This window comes from Balaenoptera ricei, chromosome 19, assembly GCF_028023285.1.
Source record: "Balaenoptera ricei isolate mBalRic1 chromosome 19, mBalRic1.hap2, whole genome shotgun sequence".
In the NCBI taxonomy this organism is placed as follows: Eukaryota; Metazoa; Chordata; class Mammalia; order Artiodactyla; family Balaenopteridae; genus Balaenoptera; species Balaenoptera ricei.
Window position 1 is genome coordinate 7837577 of NC_082657.1, and position 13116 is coordinate 7850692.

General features: G+C 58.5%; 2 protein-coding genes across 4 annotated transcripts; both read left to right on the forward strand.

Annotated features, from left to right (window-relative positions):
• The first annotated feature begins 629 nt into the window (after positions 1-629).
• Positions 630-6648, forward strand: CA11 (carbonic anhydrase 11). 3 transcript variants are annotated; one of them, XM_059905256.1, is made up of 9 exons: positions 630-1493; positions 1580-1654; positions 2409-2551; positions 4328-4513; positions 4748-4843; positions 5000-5072; positions 5177-5331; positions 5590-5755; positions 6520-6648. In XM_059905256.1, exons 1-9 carry the CDS (start codon positions 1427-1429, stop codon positions 6543-6545), a joined length of 987 nt encoding a protein of 328 aa, XP_059761239.1. In that variant the 5' UTR covers positions 630-1426; the 3' UTR covers positions 6546-6648. The 3 variants fall into 3 exon arrangements, with proteins under 3 accessions (XP_059761239.1, XP_059761237.1, XP_059761238.1); XM_059905254.1 differs by lacking the exon at positions 6520-6648 and having other exon boundaries at positions 5590-6513; XM_059905255.1 differs by lacking the exon at positions 6520-6648 and having other exon boundaries at positions 2439-2551; positions 5590-6513.
• A 195-nt stretch (positions 6649-6843) lies between these two features.
• DBP (D-box binding PAR bZIP transcription factor) lies at positions 6844-13027 on the forward strand. The gene is made up of 4 exons (XM_059905257.1): positions 6844-7802; positions 8703-9113; positions 10728-10939; positions 12530-13027. The coding sequence occupies exons 1-4, from the start codon at positions 7664-7666 to the stop codon at positions 12743-12745; spliced, it is 978 nt and encodes a 325-aa protein (XP_059761240.1). The 5' UTR covers positions 6844-7663; the 3' UTR covers positions 12746-13027.
• Positions 13028-13116: the final 89 nt, after the last annotated feature.

Here is a 13116-nt window from a genome sequence, read left to right on the forward strand (position 1 = left end):
ATCTCCAAGTTTGTGTGTCTACATCTGTCTCTCTGTGGGTCTCTGTATCTCTTTCTCTGCCTCCATCTGCATTTGTCTCCTTTTGTATTTTTTCCCTGTCATTCTGGGGGGTCTCCCTCTCTATGTCTCTCTCTCTCCTGCCGCCACCACCTCCCCCAGCAACCCCCCAACCGCCCCAGCCTGCTTTCTCATCTCTACCCTGCATCTCCCTCCACCACGGCTCTCCGTACCCATCTCAGGCTCCCCTTCCCTTCCCAAGCCTCCACTGTTCCCTGACCTCACCTCTGCTCCCTCTTCTCTGCCTTCCCGGCTCCTCCAGCCTCTCTCTCTCCCTCTCCAAGTCTCTGCCTCCCCCTCCTGGTCAGCCGCCCACATCGCGCGCCAGTCTCCCAGGGGATCCCCCAGCCGGGTTAAGGGAGCCCCTGGCGGAGGCCCGAGTGATGCATTGGGCGGGGGGCTGCAGGCACTGATGCAGGCTCCAACCTGGGTCCCCGCGACCTGGGAGACGCCGGATCCTCCGGGGCCAGCGGCCCTGAGCGGGAAGACATCCGAGGACTCTCCCAGCTCCACCTTAAGCGCCCCCCTTCCCCCTTCTGCGGAGGATGGAAACTGCCAGCTCTTGGGCCCCAGGTGTCCGGGCCACCCCCGCCTCCATGGCCCCAGCGAGGCTAGGAGCTGGGGACCAGCCCCCCAACGACCCCTCCATCCTGCCCCTGGGGCACCCCCCACACACACCCACGCCAGCCCGAGGAGGAGGGTTCTCTGCTGTGAGAGCTCCCCCCACTCCCAAACAACGACAGAAAAATTAAATAACAGCAAGAGAGAGAAGAGAGGGAGGGGGAGGAGGGAGGAAGGGAGGAGAGAGAAGAGAGAGACGGAGAAACAGAAGAGGCAGGAGAGGAGGAGGTGGGGAGAGAGAGAGGAGCTGGAGGCCGAGAGGGAGAGAGTGAGGAGGAGAAGAAGGGGAGAAGGGAGAAGCGAGAAGGGAGAGGCAGGAGCAGAGAAGGGAGAGAGGGAGGGGGAGGAGGAGGTGAGAGAAGCAGGATGGAGGTATGGAGTTAGGTGGCTTGGGAGAGCGTAATGAAAAGAGAACGAAGAGGGGGGTGTGGATCAGAAACCCAGAGGTAACCCGAGGGAGAAGCAGAAGGCAGAGAGGAGTAGGAAGATCGGGAGGTAGAGGGAGAAGGAGGCTTCGGGAAAAGAGGAGAGGAAGGGGAGGCATAGAGAGGCAGGAGAGGAGAGCGGGGTGGGGGAGTGGGGGCGTCTCAGTCCCCGGCTGCCTCAGTAATTGGGGAACTGGGACTCCCTGTGGGTAGGAGAGGAAGGCTGGAAGTCCGGGTGGGGTCGGGGTTCCACAAAGAGAGGAAGAAGCTGAGAGAGGGCGGGCCAGGGCATTGGGAAGGGGTCGCCCCGAGGCCTCCCGGGGATGGGGGTTGCAGCTCGTCTGAACGCCCCTCGAGCGCTGCTACTCTGGGCCGCACTGGGGGCGGCAGGTAAGGCCTGGGGGTTGGGGCAGGAGCCCCTGACGGGGGTGGGGGAGGGGTGCCAAGGAGAGGGGTTCAGGCTGCTCTCTCCCCAGCTCACATCGGACCCGCACCTGACCCCGACGACTGGTGGAGCTACAAGGATAATCTCCAGGGAAACTTCGTGCCAGGTGCAGCCAGGGCGGGGACCCAGGAGTCTGGGCTGCCGGGCGCTTTCTTCCTGAGACCCAGGAGTTCTCTCCTTCCCGCCCCCCCGCCCCCCAGGACGCAGGAGTCCCATCCCCTTCCTCCCTCCCTCAGGAGGCCCAGCTTCTGAACCCGAGGGACTCAGCATGGGACATTATACATGCGCATTTCAAGTAGTGAGTGGGAGGGAGTGGAAGGTAAGGGAGTGTGGGGCTGGAAAAGTGTGTGTGTGTTTCCTGGGAAAGAGGCAGGTAGGTCCTGGCTCCTACTGAGAACCAGAGGTTCAGTGGCCCCGTTGCCCACCTCGTCCAGCCCTCTCTTGCAATTCCTCCTCCCCACTACATTCATTATCCGGCTGTGGGACAAGGGGGACCAAAGGAACTACAACTCCCATGGGCTCTGGGGCAGGCAGGCACTGGATGGGTAGGCTGGCAGTCTCAGGGCCTGCTGGGAGTTGTAGTTCCTTCCCCAATGACAATTTAAGAGAGGTTTGATCAAAGAGACTTGAGGTGTTGGGGGGGCCGGGGCGGTCCTTAGGAAGCTCCTCCAAGATTCTTCTAGGACCCAGGATTCTGGATCCCAGCCCCCTCCTCCCTCAAAGCCAGGAGTCCAGATTCCCAGCCCTTCGTCTCCTGGGATCCAAGGAGTCCAGACCACAGCCTTCCCAGCAGATCCCAGCCTTGGGATCCAGTCCATATTTCTGACTCCCTTTCCTCCCTGCCCCACCCCTGCTCCCAGGGCCTCCCTTCTGGGGCCTGGTGAACGCAGCCTGGAGTCTGTGTGCTGTGGGGAAGCGACAGAGCCCCGTGGATGTGGAGCTGAAGAGGGTCCTTTATGACCCCTTTCTGCCCCCGCTGAGACTCAGCACAGGCGGAGAGAAGGTAAGGGGCCTGGAGGGCGGGGTTACCAAATCCACTGGGGCTGGGCCTGAGTGGAGGTGGGGGGTAGGGCTTTGAGTTGGGAGGCTAGCCTTGGGGAAGGAGGCCTACAACACAATGGGTGGAGAGGAGGCTACTTACACTCCACAGTGGATCACCAATTGTTCCCTCCTCAAACATGGCTCCTAGTCTTCCCATCTCTTAGAATCAGTGGTAAAACAGACTCAGTGTGCCAGGCACTGTTTTCAAACTTGATAAATCCTCTAATTTTCACAACAACCCCATGAAATAGGTACTAATATTATCCTTATTTTATGGATGCAGAAACTGAGGCACAGAGAGGTTAAGTTACTTACCTGAGGTCAAACAGCTAGAGAGTGCCAGGGCTGGGATTCAAACCTAGGCAGTGTGGTCCCAGAATCCATGCTCTTGCCCGCTTTGCAATACCATTTCTTTTTTTTTTTTTTTTTGGCCGCGCCCCGCGGCATGTGGGATCTTGCTTCCCCGACCAGGGATCGAACCCGCAACCCCTGCACTGGAAGCGCAGAGTCTGAACCACTGGACCACCAGGGAAGTCCCACAATACCATTTCTTATAAGAGGTGGCACTACCTTTCACTCAGCCAAAAGTCTCAGAGCTATTCCCCATCCCATTTCCTCCCTCACTCCCATTTCCCATCCATGTCCTTTCTAGTCTCCTTGCTAAACAGCATTTCACTTCTTGTCCCTCCACTGCTCCCACCATCATCTCGCACCTGGACTGGTGCCATAGCCTCCTTGCTGGCCTGCTTCTCTGCCTCCTGCAGTCCATTCTCCATCCCACAGCTAGAGAGATGTTTAAAAACACAAACCAGATCATATCACTCTCTCCTACTCAAAATCCTTCTATTAGGACAAGTAATAACAGCACACACTCACACAGTACTTAGCATGTGCCTGGCACTGTGCCATGGGTGTTATATACATTCAGTTATTTAAATAAAAATACAAAATACCCCATCCTTGCCCACAAGGCTGTGCACCATCTGGCTCCCATCACCACTCTCTCCTTTGCTCACTGGGCTCTGGTCCCGCTGGCTTCTTCACTGTCACTAAAATAGGCCATCTCAGGGCTTTGCACTGACTGTTCTCCCTTCTGGAATGCCCTTCTCCCTGCTCCTTGCAACTAACCCCTCCTTATCCTTCAGGTCTCCATTCAAATGTCACTTCCTCATGGAAGCCTTTCTTGACACCCCACCCCCATCCCAATCTATGGGTTCCCCCCCCCCCTCCTTTTTTTTGGCTGTGCTGCTTGCAGGATCTCAGTTCCCCGAGCAGGGATTGAACCCAAACCCTGGCAGTGAAAGTGCAGAGTCCTAACCACTAGACTGCCAAGGAATTCCCTGGGTTTCCCATTATACTTTAACAGAACTCCCAGTTCTCCCCAGTGTGAGCACAGGATGTAATTAACTAAGCATTTACTTATATGATTCAGAATTTATTGTCTTTCTCTCCTCCACTGGAGCAGAAGCTCCATGAGGCCCAGAATTTTTGTCTACTTGCTCATTGCTCTTTTCCTGGCAACCTGGCAACCATAGTAGCAGCTCAATAAATATTTGGTAATTAAATCCACCACTGTTGAGCACCTACCATGGACCAGCCCAGAGTCTGGAAAGACAGTAGTGTTCAGACTATGCTGAATGATTAGATGTTTGTTGGCAGAGGGAAATGTACGAATGGAAAACAGTAGGGAAAAGATCTTCTCTCTGCATCCCTATGAAGGCCTCCACCTCTCCCACAGCTCCGGGGAACCCTGTACAACACCGGTCGCCATGTCTCCTTCCTGCCTGCGCCCCGGCCTGTGGTCAATGTGTCTGGGGGGCCCCTCCTTTATAGCCACCGACTCAGTGAACTGCGGCTGCTATTTGGAGCGCGTGACGGAGCTGGCTCTGAACACCAGATCAACCACCAGGGTTTCTCTGCTGAGGTGATGCCTGCTAACCTCTGACCCTCGACCTTCACCCTGAGTCGACCCAATTCCTCCCACCTCATCCTCCTCTTAATGCCTCATCCCATCCTCCTCCACAGAACTACCCCCGCCCCAACCCTGAACACTAATCCTTAACCTGACTTGGAACCCCAAAGGCCCAGAGCTGCACCCATTGCCCATTCTGTCCCCCCTGTCTGCCAGGGGACCCCACTCTCTGTGCTCCCCTCGCAGGTGCAGCTCATCCACTTCAACCAAGAACTCTATGGGAACCTCAGCACAGCCTCCCGGGGCCCCAATGGCCTGGCCATTCTCAGCCTCTTTGTCAATGTGAGCCCAGGCAAGATTCGGAGGGAGGGAGGGGCTGGAACCTGGGGTCTGAGAAGAGGGAGGCTGGAAGGCCCAGACTCCGGGGTCCTAGGGGAGGAAGGGGTTGGGGGCTTGGGCTTCTGGGTTCCTATCTCCTCACCTCATACCTCCACACAGGTGGCTGGTAGCTCAAACCCGTTCCTTAGCCGCCTCCTTAACCGTGACACCATCACCCGCATCTCCTACAAGAGTAAGTCCCTGGGCATTGGAGGGTGGAGAGGGTGGGGGTCGGGTGTGCACATAGGGGAGTTCAGCAGGGGCACCCCTCTTCACTCTGACCTGATATTCCCGCAGATGATGCCTACTTTCTTCAAGACCTGAGCCTGGAGCTCCTGTTCCCCGAGTCCTTTGGCTTCATCACCTATCAGGGCTCTCTCAGCACCCCACCCTGCTCGGAGACTGTTACCTGGATCCTCATTGACAGGGCCCTAAATATCACCTCCCTCCAGGTGACCCTGGCAGCCCATTGCCCCCTCCCTGCCACCCCCAACCCGTTCCTTGGCCTGGGTGTCCCCTTGCCTCACCTACCCTCCTACCCCCGGTTGACAGGGAACTGGAGGGGATTCGAGAGTCTGACAACCCTGGAGAGTCTGGTGGGGGCTGAGCAAGACCCCGCCCACCCGCTCTCGGGGGCCGGGCTTCCTGCGTGACGTCACCAGAGCCATTCATTATTCACTCCCAGTTTCCCACCCCCCCTTCCACGGCAGATGCACTCCCTGAGACTCCTGAGCCAGAATCCTCCGTCCCAGATCTTCCAGAGCCTCAGCGGTAACGGCCGGCCCCTGCAGCCCTTGGCCCACAGGGCCTTGAGGGGCAACAGGGACCCCCGGCACCCCGAGAGGCGCTGCCGAGGCCCCAACTACCGCCTGCATGGTATGATCCAGTCTGCACCCCCCTCCACGTCTTGGTCTAACCCGCCTATGTGTCTCCCCTTGGTGTCTTAATATGATACAGTCCTACCCCCCTCTGCTGCTCTGTATGATCCAGCCTCTTGAGCTCTCACTCGCTCTTTCTCCCTTCCCCCTTTGTGTCAAAGTGGTACAGCCCACCTCCCGGTCATAGACCATTGCTGATCCATGATTTGTCTTCTTCGCTGCTTGCAACTTGGTGTATAACCCGAGCCCCCTGGTTTCCTAATGGTACGATCAAGTACTGGTCCGTGGTGCCTATTACTATGGCTTTCCGAAATGGTACAGCCCGAATCCTTTTCCCTGTTTTCATGTGGTACAACCCACCTCCCTTACTGAGAAACAACATGGTACAATCCCCTTTCCCCCCCACTGCCTCCTCGTGGTTCAGCCCAGTGATCTAACGTCTACCTCTCTGGCTTCTCAACATGGTACAGCCCATTACCCCCCCCCCCCACCAATGAATACCTTCACGTAGTTCCACCTAATGCTGAAACCGGATGTCCCTATTCCACCCTCCTGCTGCCTCCCTATGGTTCAGCCCAGTGCAGTATAACTGACCATTTCCCCCAGCTTCTCAACCTGGTACATTCCGGCTCCCCCTTCGCAGCCCTCCCTGTGGTAGAGCCCCGGGCGGCCCACCCCACCATCCCCGCCCCCTGCATGCTCCCTTCAGGGTCCATCCTACCGTGCCTTAAACTAACGCCCCCAACCCGTGTCATCTTACAGTGGATGGTAACCCCCATGGTCGCTGAGACTCCCCATCGAGGATTGCGCCTGCCTTTCCCAAGCCTCCCCACAAGGGGAGGGGAGTCACCCCCAAAACAAAGCTATTAAAGGGACAGAATACTTCCTGTATCTCAGTGGTCTGATTCTAGGGGCGGCGGGGAAGTATTTGGGTATTAAAGAATAGCAGCCTTCTTCTAGAAACCAATCTCCCTCTTCCTAAACCCCACTACTCGGTTTTTTGGCTTCCCATTTCACCAGTCATTTGGATTCGTGGCTCCTTTAAGCGGCTCTTCTCCCCTCCCACCCCTTTACCCACCCTCCCCGTCAGGCAGCACGCGCAAAGCCATGTGCTTCCCCCTCCCGTCTGCCTCATTGGCCCGAACTGGGTCACGGTCCCGCCCCCAGTGCCGTCTCCCATTGGGTGAATGTAGGTCAGGGTCCCGCCTCTCTCCAAAAGGCAAGGTAACTTCACGCACTGAGACCCTCTCTCGCACTCCCAGGACTTGGCGGATCCAGGGGTCCCATTGGCTGTGCGTCTCGAGGGGTCAAGACGCGATTGGCCCGCGCTTTCAGCCGGAGGGAGGCACGCGGCTGGGGTGCAAGGCCGGAGTCGGGCGGGGGCCGAGAGGAGGGGTGCGCGCTGTGGCGTCGGGTGTTTTGGTTTGGCTTTTTTTTTTTTTTTTTTTTTCCGCGAAAGAAGTTTGCTTTGGCCACGCCTCAAGGCAGCCGCCTCCTCCTGCCCTCTCCCCGGCCCTCCGCGCACACCTCTTGGTGCAGATTGCAAAGCTCCTTCCTTGGAGAGGGCTGCAGATTTTGCAAGAGCCAGGCTCGCCCACCTTGTAGAAGGAGCGCCTTGTGTCCCCTTGAACCCTCGGTTGCAAAGAGCCGGCCGCCTGATTTGATCAGCCCCTCACCCAGACTGTATGGTCTCCTGGGACCCTCTTGAGTTGCACGTTTCTGCACCGAGGACTGCAAATCCCCGTCGCTCCTAGGATTTGCAGTGTTCTGGATACTGGAGGCTTGCAAGCTACGCTCGCCCGCCCCTGGGCAGACACTCGCCCGAACCACAGGAGTGTGCTGCTGACTGGCAAGCCAGCTGTTCGCCTCTCCATGAACCCGTGAGCCTGCGGGCAGGTGCCGGGCGATGGCGCGGCCCGTGAGCGACAGGACTCCGGCCCCTCTGCTGCTGGGCAGCCCGACCGGGGCCCCCCCTGGCGGGGGAGCGCTGCTTGGGCTGCGGAGCCTTCTGCAGGGGACCAGCAAGCCCAAAGAGCCAGCCAGCTGTGAGTTCTAGCCCCCATCTCGCCCAACTCAGACACCCTGCTCCCTTAGTGCCGGGAGGGTCCACAGCTACCTCCTACGTGCCAAGAGTCCATCCTCCCAACCTTTACCTACCCAAATATTGTACTTAGCTGTTTAGGCCCCTAGATCCCTCAGCACCCAGGACCCAAAAGTACCGGTTCTCATGCCTGTCCACTCCCAGGACTCAAGACTCTAGGCCCCAGCCCCCTCTTCCTTTTGGTTCCGAGAGTCTGGACCCCTGGGGTCCAGGGAGAAGGGAGGGGGGTGTGTCGGATGCTCACACGGTTGTTACACGGGCTTGGGCGGGGCCTCCTGGGGTCACATGGAGTCTAGGGATGAGGAATGTGCCCCAGGAATAGAGCCCCTTCCTGCCCCTTAGAGTGTGGGGGCAGGGAGGAGGGGGTACAGTGCGCAGAGAGTGGGGGGGGGGGTTGTAGATTACAGAGGAATTAACAGAGCTGTCATTTTTAAAATCTCTCCTGCCCAACCCTCCACCTACCTCTGTCTGAACTTCCATCCCCCTTCTGTGTCTCTTATCCCTTCCTGGGTCTCTGTCCCCATCTCTCTCTTTGCGTCCCTGTCCTCCCCTCTTTCTGAGTCTGTCTTCCTCTCTTTATCCCTTTCTCGGTCCGCCGCCCCCGTCTCTGTCTTTTCTCTCTGGGTCTCTCTCCCTCTCTGAGCCTCTGTCCCCTCCTCTCTCTGGGTGTTTGCCCTCCCTCCCGGGTCTCTCACCCACTTCCCTTCTGTCCCCCCTCTCTCTGGATCTCTGCGGTGTGGGGTTCCATCCCCTCGTTCCTCGTGTCTCTCCCCTCTCGGAGTCGCTTCTTCATCTCCGTCTTCCTCCTCCTCCCCACCCTGCCCGCTCTTTCCCTGGCCCGCAGGTCTGCTGAAGGAAAAGGAGCGCAAGGCGACCCCGCCGGCAGCCACGGTCCCCGGGCCGGGCCTGGAGCCAGCGGGACCGGCGGATGCCTCAGCTGGGGCGGTAGTGGGCGGCGGGTCCCCACGGGGACGCCCGGGGGCTGCGCCCGGCCCGGGTCTGTTGGCGCCGCTACTGTGGGAGCGGACGCTGCCGTTCGGCGACGTGGAGTACGTGGACCTGGACGCCTTCCTGCTGGAGCATGGGCTCCCTCCCAGCCCGCCGCCCCCCGGCGGCCCGTCGCCAGCGCCCTCGCCCGTGCGCACACCTGCACCCTCCCCGGGGCCCGGCTCCTGCGGCTCGGCTTCCCCTCGCTCCTCGCCCGGGCACGCCCCCGCCCGGGCTGCCCTCGGGGCCGCCGGCGGCCACCGCGCAGGTGCGACGGCTGGGGCGGGGCAGGGCCCTGGTTGGGCGGGGCTTGGACTCCAGGGGGCGGGGCTGTGAGAATCTGGGGGTCAGGACGGTGGGACTGGGGCTGCATGCCCGAATTCCGGGTCCCCTAATCGGGAGATGTCGAGAGAGGAGTCCGGATTCTGTGTCCCCTAATGGATCAGGGACTGCGTATCCTGGATCTATAGGAGATGAGGGACTTGGGACCCCAAGTTCCAGGAAGCCTGCCCAGTGGTGAGGTCGTGTGAATTTTTACGTGGGACGTGAGGACAAAGGCTGTGGATACTCGAGGAGTAGGGATTGGGATCCCAGAACACTGGAGTTATTTACTGGGGAGTGGACTGCACCCCAGAATCTGGACCAGGAAGCGGTGGAACTGGGATAGGACCGGAAATCCTAGGCCCTCTACGAGGGAGGAAGACGAGGGCCGGGCACAGACTTCTGTTTCCCCAGGACAAAAGGGACTGGCAGCCCTGCCTCCTCGGCCCCCTCCAGTGGAGAGGGGCTGGCGCCCCGGGTCCCGGAGTCCTTCAGAAGGGACCTTCATCCTGCGTCTTCCATTGCGGCAAGGACCGAGCTTTCTATATTCCTGGGGGAGGGGCCTGGGGTCCCAGAATCGTGTATATCCTAGTGGCTAGGACGTTTGGGGCCTGAGAATATCGAGGGGGTCGGTTCTCGAGTGTTCCCTAGAGAGCAGAGGGGTCTGCCTCCTTGGCGGTTGAGAGGTTCGAGCTGGGAGACCCCAGGGAGCAAGAGGAAAGGTGTGCTCCCTCGGGCACCTTGGGGTAGCCAGGGGCGGACTGCAGGTCGGGGATTCCTGGACACACCTGCTCCTGGTCCGACCTCCGGGCAGGACCAGGGCCCTCCCCTTCCCAGTCGCACATTCCCGCGCCACGTGAGTCCTCTCCTCCCTCCTCCGTGCTTCGTGCTTCGCGCACGCGCGGTCACGCGGGAGGGGGCGGGACTGGGGAACATGAGGGCGCCCGTGGCGGCAGGGGGGCGGGGCGGGAAAGCAGGCGCCAGCACGTGACTCGGCCCTGAACCTGTGTCCTGAGTTGCCCCCAGCTGGCTCTCTCTTAAAGGTACAGGCCGCTCTTATGCTTGAACCAACCTGGAACCTCAGAGCCCTTTATGCTTCTCGTCCCTAACTCTGGACTTAGTAGTTCTTAAGGAGCTAACTTGAGGTCTTTTCGGTGCATTAAATTCCTTTTCCCTGAACAGCCGGGGGTCTAGGCTTTGGTTGGGGATTCAGTTAAGAAGGGTAGGACTATAGAGAAGGAAGCTAACACTGTAACTCTGAAGTCCTGAGGTTTTAGAAACAATAATTCAGGTTCCTGTGCTACTTAGGGCAAGTCACGTATGATTGGGCCTCAGTTTTCCTGTGTGTAAAAGTGGAACTGGTTTCATGATTTCTGAGCATCTCTGTGGCTTAAGGAGCCTTCATATTTTATATTAGGGAGGTTGATCCCTGGCGGGCTTTATGTTAAACCCCATAAGGGCCTTCCTTGTGGTGGATATGATACCTGAGCAGGGGGTAGCCTCTGGGAACCCCCTCCCCAAAATAAATACACACTCAGGCGGCACATTCTATTTCCCCAAGGCCTGACCTCTCGGGACACACCCAGCCCTGTGGACCCAGACACGGTGGAGGTGCTGATGACCTTTGAACCTGACCCAGCTGATTTAGCCCTGTCAAGCATTCCCGGCCATGAGACCTTTGACCCTCGGAGACATCGCTTCTCAGAGGAGGAACTTAAGCCCCAGCCAATCATGAAGAAGGCGCGGAAGATCCAGGTGCCAGAGGAGCAGAAGGTGAGCATTGCTGGGTGTAGGACACAGGCTTCGTGGGTTCTGGCTCCACAGCCAGGGATGGCCCTTTCTTTAGTCAGACCTGGGTTTCTCACTTGGGATTAGCTCTCACATTCTCCTAACTTACAGCCAAGGATCAGTCCTCCTTGGCCAGGGGCTGCACAGGGACAGAGGTTTGGGCTTGAGATTTGTGAAAACCGTATCGTTGTGGGATTCAGACTCAGCCAGCACTGATGGGACCAGTTTTACAGGCTTGGAGCTTCTCCTATCGGTTGGACCCAACACCCTCATTGGGGCAGGCTTCAGGCTCTACCAGGCCCAGTTGCTAAGGATAGCATTCTTTAGGAATGTGATATCAGCCTGTTTCTTCTGAGCAGCCAACTAGGCAGGGGTTGGTCCTTTAATCTCTGATCTGGGGCATCCTTCAGGGCGATTGCATCCGCCTAGGATGAAGACTTTGCCAGCCCCTCTAGGCCTTGTTTTCTGGACTCACTGGTAAGAGGCCTCAGGTTCTCATTAGCGGCCAGGGCCACATTCTGATTTGGGGTGCTTTGGGCAGTGACTGCATCTCTGTAGCATTCTGTCTTTGTCAGTCCTGGGTTCTTCCCTAACAAGAAGTACCTGGGCTTGTCTCGCAAGACTTTGGCATGTCCTTGTGTAAGACACAACTACTTGAAGCAGTGAGTACTGGCCTGTAAACCAAATCTAGACCAGTGGTTTCTCTTGCCATGAGGCCCTGTTGCTAGGGAGTGGGTTTACCCTAGCAAGCAGGGACTAGGCTTTAATGAAATGGGGATGGAGGGGCATCTTTCATAGCTCTGGGTGGTCCTTGTACTAAGGAGTGGTCCTCCTCCACAGCCAAATTCCAGGACTGGAGAACTCTGAACATAATGGTGTGGGGAGGTCTCAGGATAGACCCCTTTGCAACCAGGGACTGTTGGGGAGGAGGCAGCTCCCTGGCCTCTATTCAAAGCCAGTGGGTCAGAGACTGGCTGTGGTCATTGGGACCACTTACACCTCACTTTCGTTTGCTGAGGAGGGGTGAGGTTGCCTTGGCAGCAAGGTCAAAAGGGCCCAGCTCTGAGAGGATTTTATGGGACACCAAACCCCATCAGTAGGGAACCTAGGCTTTCCTTAGCAACCAGGATCTGGAAAGGTGATGTATAGGGCAGTGCTTTTCAATGGGAGAAGGCTTCAGACCCTGAAGGTCTTGTTGCTAGGGAACAAGAATCCTTAGCAAACCAGGAGCTAACTGCAGGCTTTTTGTCAAGTGAGAAGAGCTTGGGCCTGCTCTGCACAGTGGAGACTTGAAGCTCAGTTGCTTGGGGTGGGAGGCTATCTCATGCCTTAGCTGTTGCTAGGGGCCTGCTGTCCATAGCAACCGGGGCCCTAGAAGGCCAGACCCTTGGGTACCCATTCAGGGGAGATGGGGTATCCTTTAGGCCCCACTGCTGGGTGAGAAGCAGCCCGGGGGTTGGGGGGGCACGGTTTCTTAAGTGCACTCTGGTCCTTGAAGGCACAAGCAAAGCTGTTCCTCCCTTCTCTCGCTGGGCCGGGGCCCCTCTGGACCTCAGTGCTTTCCCACCCATCCAGGACGAGAAGTATTGGAGCCGGCGGTACAAGAATAACGAGGCAGCCAAGCGGTCCCGCGACGCCCGGAGGCTCAAGGAGAACCAGATATCGGTGCGGGCGGCCTTCCTGGAGAAGGAGAACGCCCTGCTACGGCAGGAGGTGGTGGCCGTGCGCCAGGAGCTGTCCCACTACCGCGCCGTGCTGTCCCGCTACCAGGCCCAGCACGGAGCCCTGTGAGGCCGCCCCCACCCCAACAGGCGGAGCTCTCCTCCTCCTCGCTCAGACTTGCGCCCTGACGCCCTCTTCCCTCCCCGCCCTGTGGCCCACGGGCCGGCCAGCTGGGTGCCCCAGGGATGTGATGATGCAGATAAATACATTTATATTTTTAAGAAAAAGTGAGCCTCCCCGCTCCCTCGTGGGGGCGGGGAAGGTCCTCAGTGTGTGCCCCCCGGCACGTCGGGGACCCCATCCTCCCACCGCCTCCGTTAACACGATCCTGAATAAATCTTGAGAACCCCAGAGCCAGCTGTCGTGGGGGAGGAGGCAGCTCCCTGGCCCCAGTCCAAGGCCAGCGGGTCACGCTGGCCGCAGTCCATGGGCAGGTCTGG

Bases quoted from the DNA above. Each gene is read 5' to 3' on its own strand.
- DBP (XM_059905257.1), top strand. From the start codon at position 7,664: ATGGCGCGGCCCGTGAGCGACAGGACTCCGGCCCCTCTGCTGCTGGGC. The intron at 9,114-10,727 runs GTGCGACGGCTG...TATTTCCCCAAG, and splicing joins CGCCGGCGGCCACCGCGCAG to GCCTGACCTCTCGGGACACA. The intron at 10,940-12,529 runs GTGAGCATTGCT...CCACCCATCCAG, and splicing joins AGGTGCCAGAGGAGCAGAAG to GACGAGAAGTATTGGAGCCG.
- CA11 (XM_059905254.1), top strand. From the start codon at position 1,427: ATGGGGGTTGCAGCTCGTCTGAACGCCCCTCGAGCGCTGCTACTCTGG. The intron at 1,494-1,579 runs GTAAGGCCTGGG...CTCTCTCCCCAG, and splicing joins GGCCGCACTGGGGGCGGCAG to CTCACATCGGACCCGCACCT. The intron at 4,844-4,999 runs GTGAGCCCAGGC...ACCTCCACACAG, and splicing joins TTCTCAGCCTCTTTGTCAAT to GTGGCTGGTAGCTCAAACCC.